Here is a 13,970-nt window from a genome sequence, read left to right as displayed (position 1 = left end):
ATCTGCTGAAACCCTGATAGGGCTTCCTTTGTAAGTTACTTTCTTCTCCCTTGCTGCCCTTGATATTTTTTCCTTGTCATTGACTTTTGCCAGCTTTACTACTATATGCCTTGTAGAAGGTCTTTTTACATTGATATAGTTAGGAGATCTACAGGATTCTTTCACTTGTATTTCCAGCCTCTTACCCAGGTTTGGGAAGTTCTCAACTATTATTTCTGTGAACAAACTTTCTGCTCCATTCTTCTTCTCTTCTCCCTCTGGACTACCTGTAATCCTGTTGTTGCATTTGCTAATTGAGTTGGATATTTCCAAGAGAATTTCTTCATTTCATTTCCTTTTAGTCTTAGTTCTCTCTCCTCCATCTGAAGCATTTCTATATTTCTGTCCTTTAAATTGCTAATTCTGTCATCCATTGTATCAGCTCTATTGTTTAGGGATTCCCGGTTTTTCTTTATCTCGTCCATTGTGTTTTTCCTCTCAAATATTTCTGATTGGTTCTTCTTTATAGTTTTTTTTTTTTTTAAAGATTTTATTTTTTCCTTTTTCTCCCCAAAGCCCCCCGGTACATAGTTGTGTATTCTTCGTTGTGGGTTCTTCTAGTTGTGGCATGTGGGACGCTGCCTCAGCGTGGTCTGATGAGCAGTGCCATGTCCGCGCCCAGGATTCGAACTAATGAAACACTGGGCCGCCTGCAGCGGAGCGCGCGAACTTAACCACTCAGCCACGGGGCCAGCCCCTCTTTATAGTTTTGATCTCTTTTTGAAATAGTTCCTGATTTCACTGAACTGTCTATCTGTATTTTCTTGTAACTCATTGAGGTTTTTTATGATAGTTATTTTGAATTCTCTGTTATTTAGATTATAAATTTTTGTCCCTTCAGGATTGATTTCTGGTCTGGAGATTTAAGATACTTTTTCATACTGCTTGATGTTGTGGCTTTTTGCCTCTGCATAGTGATAGTATCTGGTCACAGCTTCCGCCTGCCACCACTGAGTGGGAGTCAGGGGCTGTATATTCTGATGCTGCTGTGATCTGTGGCTCACTTGCTCCAGCCACTGGCTGCTTTTCTCTCTGTGCGCACTCTGGCTGACTGGCTGAGCTGGAGCGCCGGGCAGGGGGTGGGGCGCTTTCTTTCATGTGCATGATCCCACTGGAGTTCTCAGTCGGCCCTTGCTGTCTTCTCTCCTGGGGTGCTAGCTTGATGAAGATGGCCCCTACAAGCTTAGTTACCTTCCCTACAAACTTAGTTACCTCTCCTTGGGGCTTTCCCTTGAACTGTGAGGGAACTTGGAGAATGATGGTGTTCTGGCAGAGGGCTGCCCCATCCCCCTCTCCTCTCACAGCTGCATGCAGTCCCTGGGTTGCTGCTTTTCGGGAGAGAAGATTCCCGTTACATCCTTCCACTTCCTCTGGGGGTCCAGCACGTCCACCTTCAGACATATGGCTGCCTGGGTCTCTTACATGTCTGTTGTGTTTTGTGAATGTCCTCTGTTGGTGTATGAATGTCCTTTTCATTGTATCTTAGAAGGGAGAGCTCACTCTGCCATGATGCTGACGTCACTCCAGGTAAACATTTTTATATGGTATCAAATTTTTCTTTTCTTTTGTGAGGAAGATTGGCCCTGAGCTAACATCTGTTGCCAGTCTTCATGTGTTTGCTTGAGGGAGACTGTTGCTGAGCTAACATCTGTGCCAATCTTCCTCCATTTTATATGGGATGCTGCCACAGCGTGGCTTGATGAGCAGTGCCAGGTCCACACCTGGGAGCTGAACCCATGAACCCTGGGCCACCAAAGTGGAGTGCACAAACTTAATCATTACACCACGGCCAGCCTCTCAAATTTTTATTTTAATGAACCTCATGACAAATAGCCCAGGTAAATAATGTGCAAATCTGAAATATATGATAATTAACTACATAAGCAATGATATATCCAAGGTTGTCACACTTAGAACTATTAGTTAGGAAATATCTTTAGCACTTTTCACCGATACATTGAATTCCCTTTTTTATGCTTTTGTTATGGATAGGAATACCAGAACCCACACAATTATAGCCTCTTATATACTCAGATAGTAGAAGTCACCTTTCAATTATTATGTTTGAGGACCTTTTCTGTTTTTCCTTAGCCTCTCAGCAATCAAAACTGTTAACTATGCCATTCTGTCAAAAGTTCTCTCTTCCTCTAACGTTTGTAATTCTTTCCTCTCCAGATACTCCTTTAAGCCTCTGGCCACTATAATTACATCTTCAACCCTTTTTTCTCCTTTTGCTATGTCCTTTCTTTGGGAAATTTTATCCATACCCAGAACTTCTACCATCATTATACCAGCTGATGATGCCTAAATCTGTGTTTATGATCTCAACTTTCCTTCTAAAGTTACAGAACTCTTGGTCTTTCTTTCCTGACAGACACAGGAAAAAGCAATGCCTGTCACAGGTCTGTCTTTCTGCAAATTCATATTCCAGTTAGTCATCTAGAACAGACCTAGCCATGTCACTCATTTGATACAAAACCTTCTCAGTGTTGCTGCGATGCCAAAGAACCTATCAAGTCATTTTCGCATCTGTTCTTACAGCCACATTTGTGTCTTGTGTGCCTAAGTCTGGCATACTTCGCTCTCATTGTTCCTAGATACTATGTTTGCTTTAACACCTCTCTGCCTGTCATCATGATGCTCCCTGTATCTGGAACCCCTACTCTAGCACACACACATCAAGATCTTATTCCTTATCCACGGCTCAGATCAAGTATCACTTTCTAAAATCATCTTTGAGCTTCCCTACCTTTTTTGTTATCTTAATTTTGAACCAATAGTTTTCTTTATTGTCACACATTAATTTTTTTCTTGGATCACGGCAGTTGTATAACTTTCTCCTCCTCTAAAGTGTGAATTCCTTGAGGGCAGGGAAAGTATCTTATCTCTTTTGGATTCAGTACTCAGCATAACATCTTGAACTTCGTGGTTCTCAATAAATGTTTGAATTGAGGAGTGATGGCTCCATCTCGCCTATGTTTTGATTCTGTTCCGAGTGAGGAAATCTGCTGGCTTGATAAGATCTGTCAATTTTAAGAAGGGGATATTACCTTGGTAGAAAATTAAAGAGGATAATTAACACAAGAAGACAACATAGGGGAATTTGGAGAAGAAGTGATCTAAGAATTAAGTCGTGAAAAAGGAGGGTGCAAGAAGAGGATTTTAAATGTGAAAGAGAAAAAATTTGAAGAAAAATGAGAATTGGCAGAGGAAAAGTGGCTTTGAGAACTAGATAGGGAAAAGTATATGCCAGAGTTTGGTGTTTGAGGATGAACCAGTACTGTGTCCAGAGGTGGTTGGCACCATGAAGAAAATAAAATTGTTCCTTTGGATTTCTGGTGTGATATGAGGTCATGGGGAGCTGGAGAGCAGGATGCTGGGGGCTAGTTTCAACTCTTCCTCCTGGCTAGCTGTGTGACTGCAGCAGGTCAGCTTCTCTTTGTTGGTTTCCTCATCTGTCAGCTGGGGATCATTTATCTGATGTAGGGTGATTTGATCTACATCACAGGTATATCCATAAGATGAAATAATAGTTGTGAAACTAAAATGAAAAATGGTAGAAGGCTTTGATATTCTAAGTCATTGCTATTTTCAATCCTAAATATATTAATATTGTTTGTTTCTCTTTCCAATTTTTGTTAATAACAGCCTAGACAAATTGTCTTATACAAATATTAATAAAAAGAGTAAAAGGGTTAGGTTTCTTATTTCATATTAAATTCTTTCTTTGTTATTTTAAACTGAAAAGAAATAGACTTTAAAAAATTTATTTTAGATTTTTTTATTATTTTAATTATGGTAAAAATCCATAATACTGAAACAAAGTAAGGTTTTATTAATTTTTAAGTAATCATAGACATTAAAAGATTATATTTTTAAAAACAGCTTATATTTTTTCAAAAATTTTATGTTAGAGAAAACATATAACAAGAGTTTTGTTTGTCATATGGGTGTTAGCTAGTCTGGTCCAGATTTCAGCATAGGAAATTATTAGAAGTGTCTCATCCTTGTAAAACAGGGAGCTCCTTTGAGTTAATTTATTTTTGAATTCTATTAGTGGTTTTATTTTGAAAACAAGTAACTCATTATTAAGTTAAAGTAGACTTAAATGAAAGACTCAAGATCCATAGTTATTAGTGAGTATAGCAAAATCTCTGCTTAAGTGAAAATATGTTTAAATTACATTTTACAAACTAAAATTTCATGAGTGATTTGAACGTTATTTTCTATTTTATGCATTGTTATTCCTCATGGGCTTTTTTTTTTGGCCTTTTTTTTTAAACAGCCAGAAATCACTGTGGAAAATCTTCCCACTTATTTAAGACTTCAGAAACCGTTGCTTATTTTATTCAGTGATGGCAGCATAATTCCTCAGTATAAAAAAGCAATATTGACGCTGGTAAAAGAGAAACACCTGGATTCACTCACCCCTTGCTGGTTAAATTTGTAAGTATATTTTTATTTTTTAATGTGTAAAAGGTAAAGAAAGTATAATTATTATTACATTTTCATTAGGAAATGAATCTCTCTAATTCTACCTTTGGAGTTAATATTATGGGACCAGTGTTTATGTTATCATGGTATTTTAGTAACTAAACTCCCTCAGTTGGTATGAGATTGACCTTGTTTTAGATTGAATTCTGTTCTACAATGCATTTTTTTTGCTATTTTTTTCCAGCTTTATTGAAGTATAATTGACAAATAAAGCTATAAGCTATTTAAAGTGTACATTGTGATGATTTGATGTCTGTACTGTGAAAAGATCCCTTCATCTAGTTAATTAACATATCCATCACTTCATATATATATATGTATACATACATATACATATGCAGATATATATAAATATGTATACACATACATAAATTTTTTGAGGAGGGTGAGAACATTTAAGTTCTACTCTCTTTGCAATACAGTGTTATTAAACTGTAGTCACCAGACTTAACATTAGATCCTCAGACCTTATTCATCTTATAGATGAAAGTTTGTACCCTTTTACCAACCTCTCCCTATTTCTCCCACCCCTCAGTCCCTGGCAACCACTTTTCTGCTCTCTGTGTCTATGAGTTTGACTTTTTTTTTAGATTCCACATATACGTGATAGCATGTAGTATTTTTCTCTGTCTGGCTTATTTCACTTAGCATAATGCCTTTAAGCTCCATCCATATTGTAGCAAATGGCAGGATTTTGTTCTTTCTCATGGCTGAGTAATAGTCCATATATATATTTACCACATCTTCATCTCTTCATCCATTGACAGACACTTAGGTTGTTTCCATGTCTTGGCTGTTGTAAATAATGCTGCAGTGAACGTAGGGGTACAGATATCTCTTCAGTATCCTGTTTTCATTTCTTTTAGATACATCCTCAGAAGTGGGATAGCTGCGTCATGTGGTAGTCTATGTTTTATTTTCTGAGGAACCTCCATACTGTTTTCCATAGGGTTGCACCAATTTGCATTCCCACTGACAGTGCACAAGGGTTCTCTTTTCTCCACATCCACATCAACACTTATCTCTTGTCTTTTTGATAATAGCCATCTAACAGGTGTGAGATGATATGGTGGTTTTGATTTGCATTTCCCTGATGATTAGTAATTTTGAGCATCTTTTCACGTACCTTTTGGCAATTTTTTTGTCTTCTTTGCAAAATGTCTATTTAGTTCCTCTGCCCTTTTTTTGTTTGGAGGAAGATTAGCCCTGAGCTAACATCTGCCACCAATCCTTTTTGCTGAGGAAGACTGGCCCTGAAGTAACATCTGTGCACATCTTCCTCTATTTTATATGTGCGACACCTGCCACAGCTTGGCTTGACAAGTGGTGCATAGGTCTGCACCTGGGATCTGAAGCAGTGAACCCCAGGCTGCTGAAGCGGAGTGCACGAACTCAACCACTACCCCACTGGGCGAACCCTGCCCATTTTTTAATTGTTTTCTTTTTAAACTATTGAGTTATGTGAGTTTTTTAGTTATGTTGGATATTAACCCTTTATTAAATAACTTGCAAATATTTTCTCCTATTCTGTCCATTGCCTTTTCATTTTGTTGATGGTTTCCATTGCTGTGCAGAAGCTTTTTAGTTTGATGTAGTCCCATTTGTTTATTTTTGCTTTTGTTGCTTTTGGTGTCATACAGTACCTTTTTAAAAGTAATGATTTTTCTGATTTTAAAAGTGATGTTCATTGAGGAAAACTTGACAAATACAGAAAAATAAACATTGTGATATTTTGATATTTTTATTCAGTTCTTTTTTCTATAATTCTGTAGTTTTAAAATGTTAAGTTTTCAGTGCATTCACCAAGAATATTTCCTGGTATGTTTAGATGTATGGCTTGTGTTACATTTAATATCTGTGAACACAGTTCACGTGTATATACACAGTATCCATTGTTCAGATTCGCCAGATGAAAGACATTTTATTTTTAACTCATTTGAAAAAAGTACAAGAATGAACCAGTGTATGTTTTTGTTGTGAAGAGTTCACTAACAGTACAACCCACTGCTTGAGAAAAAGTTTTCCCAAGGTAATTATCTTTGTAGGCATCTTGGAGTAAAATAGTATTTTCCATAATGTGGAATGTGCTGTATTAGGAAAACTAGGTATGTTAAACATGTAGTTTCCTTGGATGAACATAATTTTTTAAAATCTTTTTAATTTGAAATTAATCCTTTCTTTTTTTCCTGAGGAAAGACACAATTCTGTTCAGAAAAGAAGTGTTTATTATAAGTATCTTGTTATTTATAGTTTTTAACCATTTAATTTTTTTTTTTTTTTTGAGGAAGATTACCCCAGAGCTATTAGTAGCCACCAACCCTCCTCTTTTTTTGCTGAGGAAAATTGGCCCTGAGCTAACATCTGTGCCCATCTTTGTCTCTCTTTTTTTTTTTCTTATATGTGGGATGCCACAAACCACAGCATGGCTTGGTAAGCGCTGTGTAGCCCTGCACCTGGGATCCAAACCAGTGAACCCTCCTGGGCCGCTGAAGCAGAGCATGTGAACTTAACTGCTGTGCCACTGGGGTGGCCCTTGTAACCATTTAATTTTTGAGCTGACATGTGATCAGATACTTGGCTAAACTTTGGAAGGAACTAATTGATTCTATTAAGCTGAAATTCACAAGCCTTTGTACTATACCTGTTTTTCATTAAAACTCTCACTGGCTGCTTTTTTTCCTCCTAAGAGAAACACAGTGCCCCATGTTAAAAGAGGAAACTTTTTAATACTCTGATTACTGGTAACTTAGTTATAGACTTCTTGGTTTTTAGGACATCTCTTCATAAAATAAACTTATTGGTGTGATACTGTATTTAAAGGTTAATGTTCTACAAACTGTTATTTTCATTATTTTGTTATAGAAGAAATATTAACATGTTCAATTGCTCCCTTTCATAGAAAGAATACCCCTGTGGGGAGAGGAATCTTGCAGGCGTATTTTGATACTCTGCCTCCCCTACCTCTTCTTGTTGTGGTGAATTTGCACTCAGGCGGCCAGGTGTTCGCATTTCCGTCAGACCAGGCCATAACTGAGCAGAACCTTTTATTGTGGCTTAAGAAATTGGAAGCAGGACTAGAAAGTCATATCAGTAAGTTTTCTGTTTTAACACACACTGTTCTGTATTTTGCTTCATAGATTTTAAAACTTGAAGTATAGCTAATGAAAGCTAGAATGAGTTGAATTGTAATGTTTATAAATAACCCCAATATTAATAAGCTGATAGCGTTGTACATGGGACAGCTCCTATCTCATAGGTATTATTACCCACAGAAAATAGGTACACTGTATTGAATTTGGTAATAATAGCTCACATTTATTGAATGCTTCCTAGGTGTCTAGCGCAATGCTGAGTGATTCATGTGCATTATCTCATGTAATTCTTACTAGAGTCATGTGAAATATTATTACCTGTAGAAGAGTTAAGTAACTAGTTCAAAGTTGTATAACTAACCAGTAAGTGAGGAAGCTTGGATTCTAACCTAGATCTCTTCAACTCCAGAGCCAGAATTTTGAACCACAAGAAAATAGATCTTGGCCCAGAATTTATGATGCTGGTTTATGACGTGCCATAGCCTCAACTTTTCTAAAACATATGTGAATTTATACTTGTGTTATAGATGTATATGCTAATTTATATACAGTTGTGCCAACAATAGGACTGTTGCTCTAATTTAAATAAATTAACATGTAATAATCCAGGTCGTTGGTATATCGAGGAAATAGTGTGAAATTTGATGTAATAAAAAGTCTCCTAAGGTACTATCCAAGGATTTTGTTATTGGATCCAGATGAACTATATTATAATATTTTGATACTATTCCATGGCAGAGTCCTGAATAAGGGTGTGTGTGTGTATATATGAATATGCATGTATACAAATACACACACATGGTTGTGGTGGACAAACTCCAATTCAGTGTTATATTGTCTCAGAGCCAGCATGCATAGGACGAATCTACCATTATGTATATTTGTGTGTATTTAATCAGACACTTGACTTTATTTTGTGTCCATCATTGCAACACACCTGTTCTTCCCAGGTGCTCTGCTTCATTTCTATTAAGTTAGGCAATTTTAACTAAATTATTGTGTTTAAGTAGGCTATAGGTAGTAATTTTATATTGAAACATAATGCATATGCCATAAAATTCACCCTTTTAAAGTGTACAATGCAGGGGTTTTTAGTATATTCACAAGGCTGTGCAACCATTACCACTATTGAATTCTAGAACATTTTCATCACCCCACAAAGAAACCCCATGCCCATTAGCAGTCACTCCCATTTTCCCCTCCCTCCATCCTCTGGCAACCACTAATTTACTTTCTGTCTTTATGGATTTGCTTAATCTGGATCTTTCATATAAATGGAATCATATCACATGTGGCCTTTTTGTCTGGCTTCTTTGTCTTAGCATAGGTTTCAAGGATCATTCAGTAGTTCATTCCTTTTTATGAATGAATAATATTCTATTGTGTGGATATACCACATTTTGTTGCTCCATCAGTTGATGGACATTTGAGTTGTCTCGACTTTTTGCTTATTATGAATAATGCTGCTCTGAACATTCCTGTACATAGTTTTGCATCTGTCAGATATACAGATGCCTTATGCTAGCACCACACTGTCTTGAATACTGCAACTTTGTAGTAGATTGTAAATTGGGAAATTTGATTCCTCCAACTTTGTTCTTCATTTCCAAGATTATTTTGGCTATTCTGGGTCCTTTTAGGTGGTACTTTTAAGTCGTAATTTTCTGAGATAATTTGTTAGTTTTAATATTTTCCTAGGAAATGTGAAAAATTACTTAAATTGACTATTTGTTTAAGTCATAATCTGGAAGGAGCCCTTTCTGTGATTATCACTCGTCTCCGAGTGATAGCCACATGGTATAGGGGTCCTTTCAGTTGTAACTCTTGAACTCTTCTGATATTCTGTGTTCACTTCTCTGTCTGCATTGCTATTTTATAGAATTAAATGAGTGTTGTCATTATGCAGCTGCTGTGACACAGGCGCCCCATGGACTCTGACTAAGTCAGATAGGTTTATATCTAGTTAGGGCCAGAGTACCTCTCAAACTGAATTGCTTTAAGACAGGTGGTGATGTTCAAAGACACAGAAACCTGAACTTATGACCCCGCCTCCTTGATTGCTAACTGTGGCTCTAGGCAAGTCTTTCTTTGTTTCTTCCTCTACAACTATAAAATGAGATTAATGGTTCCTACTCTGACTACATAGTTATTTTAAAAATCAAATAAAATTATGTACACAAAGGCACTCTGTAAAGTGTAAAATCTCTGAAGTATTATCATTGTTCATGTAATGATCCTTTCCTCCAAGAAGCATCCTTAGGGGCCTTGATTCTTCAACTCAAACCATTACCAAGAGGAAAGAGTCAGAATTCTTCTGAGTTTCCTGAGAGGCTGGTATATCTTCCACTGTAATTTTGTTAATGAATGCCTTTTCCAACTCTTTGAGGCAGTGCTTTTCTGTACTGGATCCCGTCTTCTGTGCTGGCTGGACCTGCTCTCACACTCTTTGGGAGATGGATCTGAGATGGGGGTGTGGCAGCAACTCTTGAAATAGCCTGAATGTGTAACACAGTGCCACAGGTGTCTGCCTCACCTTGCTTGCTACACATCTTAATTTCTATGAAATTGTGACCACTGGCTCTTCTTATTTGAGATTTGCGCTTAACTTTGGTCAACTTCCGTGACTTTTCTAGGCCTTGGTTTTCTCATCTATAAAATTGGGATAATAATTGTACTTATCTCAAGATTAAATGGATAATGCCTGGTGTATAGTAAAGGCTTAATAAATGTTAGCTATTATTATTATCATTACTAATTTGATAATAATGTATTTATTACCCATGCATGATGAGAGTACAGTTTTATTTGCAATTGAAAACTTTCAGACCTTTGTAGAGTTCCCTCAGCAAATAATAAGCAGAATTGTGATGGCCAGTTTCAGGCATTTTGTCATCATCTCAGACCACTAGGCTGCAGTGTTTACTTTAAAAAATAAACATTGCTAAATATATGCTATGGTTTGAATTGGACTTTTATTAAAGATTCTTTTAATATCTTTAATAAAGATACTTTATCTGAATATTGCAAACTACAAACAGTTATTCTAACCTCCTACCTATTTGTTATATTCAAGAGAAAATAATCTATTCGTTTGTCACTTTTGAATCTGCTAACCTGGCAACAGTAATTTGAAACATCAATTACAAGGGTAGCCTGAATTAATACCCTGTGGATGTTCCGTGTACTAGGATTTCATATAACTGAGTCTGAGTGAAGAAATTACATAGGATGTACTACCTATGTATTTATGCAGATTTTTGCTTGAGCTTTAATTCACTCTAGGAAATTAGAATTTATATGAATTTCCTAAACTTTTAAAGATATTTATTTGATTTATGAGAGATGCTTAAGTTTGTATTTTATGAATATTTATTTTTTCACTTAACAGTGTAGAGATTCTTTTACTGGAATTTACTTTTAAAAGATTTACTTTGTACATTTACTTATATAGTTTATTTCTCAAAATAGTATTTTAAATGGGCAACTAAATTCAAAAATTATTTTGTAAAATCTGTCTACTAAATGGAGAAAAGTTAGCTAATTTGTCTCGTATATGTTATCAGCTTAAATCAGCTTTCCTCTTCAAGCAATCAGTGTTTTAAAATAACGTTAAGATTTACTACTGTGAAGCCCGTCTAAGAAGTCATCTAATCGCTGTCTGTTTATAGTACAGGCGATTCCATAGCAGTTTTTAATTATTCCTTGTCTACAATTATTTTTATAAAATGAGCTTCTTTTCATAAAGTATATGCAAAGGATGTTAAGCAAAAGCTTCAAAAACAAAAATGCTTTAAAGTGTAAGGAAATACTTGTCTAAATGATAAAATAAATTGTACATTCAAAAAAATTTTTTGGAGTTATTCATAGGAAATAGTTCTAGTTCTTCGGGATAAAGGCGGGCAGGGAGGGACGCCACAGGCTTCTTTCTGTCTGTGTGTGATCTCATTGCACATATGGCTATTTTTTAAAACCTCAAGAAGGGTTAACCAGCAGTGAGATTATCGACCTTTTGGGTTTTTTTCTCCTATTAATGCTAACCTTTATTTAGAATATAATAGCCTGCAAATGTAATATAAAAAATGAAAATGACTAGTATGATAAATGTATCAAGTTCCTTGGACAAGGACAATAAAAATAATCTAGTTTTGCTTAGATAAGTAAAACTGATAAAGCCTTCACTCTTACAAATATGTTTTTCAAAACAAAACATTTTCTAGTATATTTGTGTGATGATTTTATATCTGTTCATCTTTAACCATTGATCATATCTTCCTTTCAGCAATTTTACCTGCTCAGGAATGGAAACCTCCTCTTCCTGCTTATGATTTTCTAAGTATGATGGAAGCTGCAGCATCTCGACATTCCACTAGGAAAGGTCCTGAGTATATGAAAGAAACTGGTGTGCAGGAGAGTGATGAAGAACAGCATGAAGATAAATCAGCAATTAGAAAAGAACTGACTGAAACATTGAGAATAAAGCATTGGAATAGAAGCAATTGGTTTAAAGAAGCAGAAAAATCATCTAGGCATGATAAAGAGTTATGATGCTCAAAGTGAGTTGATGTCATAGGGCTCTGGCGAGCTTTCCAGAGTTTTTTGGCTTTTTGATAGACTTAAGAATTTATTTCATTAAAAAATAATACTAAGTCATTTCGAGTTTCTAGAGCAGTGCCATCCACCAGAAATAGAATGTGAGCCATATATGTAATTTAGAATTTTCTAGTAGCCATGTTAAAAAAGTAAAAATGAGCAGGTGAAATCAATTTTAATAACATATTTCAGCCAGTAAGTATAACCAAAATAGTTCAGTTAACATAAAAATTATGGGATATTTTACATCCTTTTTTAATATCAAGTCCTCAAAATCCAGTGCATATTTATACTTCATATCTCACTTTGGAGTAACTACATGCGGCTAGTGACTACTCCAGTGGTTGGACAGCTCAGCTTTAGACAAAAACTGGTATATTAACTTATACAAAAAACTGGTAATTTAACTTAGTTCTAGTCATGATATATTTTGAACTAAAATATAGATGTAACTGGTTTAATCACAGCTGACTCACAGTGGAATCATACAGCTGGCAGTTGTATTTGCTTTGTTGTAGTCGTGATGTTTCTTAACCAGGGAGCAATTTTGCCCCCCAGGGAACTTTTGGCAAGGTCAAGAGACATTTTTGATTAGGGATGCTACTGGCGTCTAGTGTGTCGAAGCCAGGGATGCTGCTAAACACCCTACAGTGCATTGGACAGCCTCCCACAGCAGAGAATCGTCCTGCCCAAAGGTCCACAGTGCCGACACGCTATGGGCTTGAGGAACCCTGTGTTAAACTAACGTGTGGCAGAGTGGGCTCCCTGAATTTTCCAGTTCTGCTCAGTTATGTTTGAAAAAAACTTGAATATTAAAGATAAATATTAGGTAGTCTTATTGTGATTATTGTCTGGGCACAACCTTATCTGTTCTTACAAATTCTTTTTATAATATTTTCAAAAAGTAATGAGATAACCCTAAAAGAGTGATATGTATATATCACAATATATATTATATATTATATAATAGAATGTATAATGATTCTCTGATGTATACTATATAATTCTCACATATGAATATATAAAAGAATTTAAAACCTACTCTTATTTCTACAAGTTATATTGCTAAATTTCAGATTGAACAGGAATTAAACATTTTGCGGTTCTCACATATTTCATTGTAACATAGATCATCTGCTACTCTCAACACCCCCTCCTTGATTTTTTTCCTGTAGCATGTAATTTGTGTTATTTGAGTTCATTCTCATTTGTTCTTATTTCTAACATGGGAGATAAGAGAGTAAACTTTAAAGACAGTTTGTAGTAGTAAAACATCATCAGCCTAACCATTAGAAAATGCTAATCAACTACAAGCACATAGAAACGTGAAATTGATTAGTCATTGTACCATAGCCAGCAATTTTGACTGTTATTAATACATGTTCTTTTAATAATTTTAAATAAAGTATCTGGATTTCAGGCTACCTTCGAGAGCTCCCTGTGGCTTCTGTCATGCCGTCTATTAGAGAACTTACCCTACATCAGTGGGGTTTTTTTGGTTGTAAGCAACAGAAATTCAGCTTTGGTTAACTCAAGCAAAATGGGAATATTGGGTAATTGACAGAGTGAGAAGCAAAATTAAGCCATGCTTTGAAAAGATAGGAACAAAGGATGTTCTGGGGTCGATGTAGCAGGAACTAACAGCTCAGTGATGAACCCGTTCTGTTTTTCTATCTTTTGTGACTCAGGGAGTCCTGGGAGAGTTGATTAGGGGAAGAGTGTGCACTTTTAATGGGAAGCCTTAACCAGCCTGCT

General features: G+C 35.9%; 1 protein-coding gene across 3 annotated transcripts in view; it reads left to right on the top strand.

Annotated features, from left to right (window-relative positions):
- Positions 1–13,639, top strand: part of TXNDC16 (thioredoxin domain containing 16) — a 123,752-nt gene extending 110,113 nt beyond the window's left edge. For all 3 annotated transcript variants that reach the window (XM_044773584.2, XM_070513637.1, XM_044773583.2), the window contains 3 exons: positions 4,325–4,485; positions 7,433–7,623; positions 11,905–13,639. In XM_044773584.2, coding sequence (XP_044629519.1) covers positions 4,325–4,485; positions 7,433–7,623; positions 11,905–12,170 — 618 coding nt within the window. In that variant the 3' untranslated portion in view covers positions 12,171–13,639. The remainder of the gene's footprint in view (positions 1–4,324; positions 4,486–7,432; positions 7,624–11,904) is intronic.
- The last annotated feature ends 331 nt before the right edge of the window (positions 13,640–13,970 follow it).

Source organism: Equus asinus, chromosome 7 (assembly GCF_041296235.1).
Source record: "Equus asinus isolate D_3611 breed Donkey chromosome 7, EquAss-T2T_v2, whole genome shotgun sequence".
Lineage (NCBI taxonomy): Eukaryota > Metazoa > Chordata > Mammalia > Perissodactyla > Equidae > Equus > Equus asinus.
Note: the sequence above shows the minus strand (reverse complement) of the source record. Positions and strands in the feature narration are given on the sequence as shown.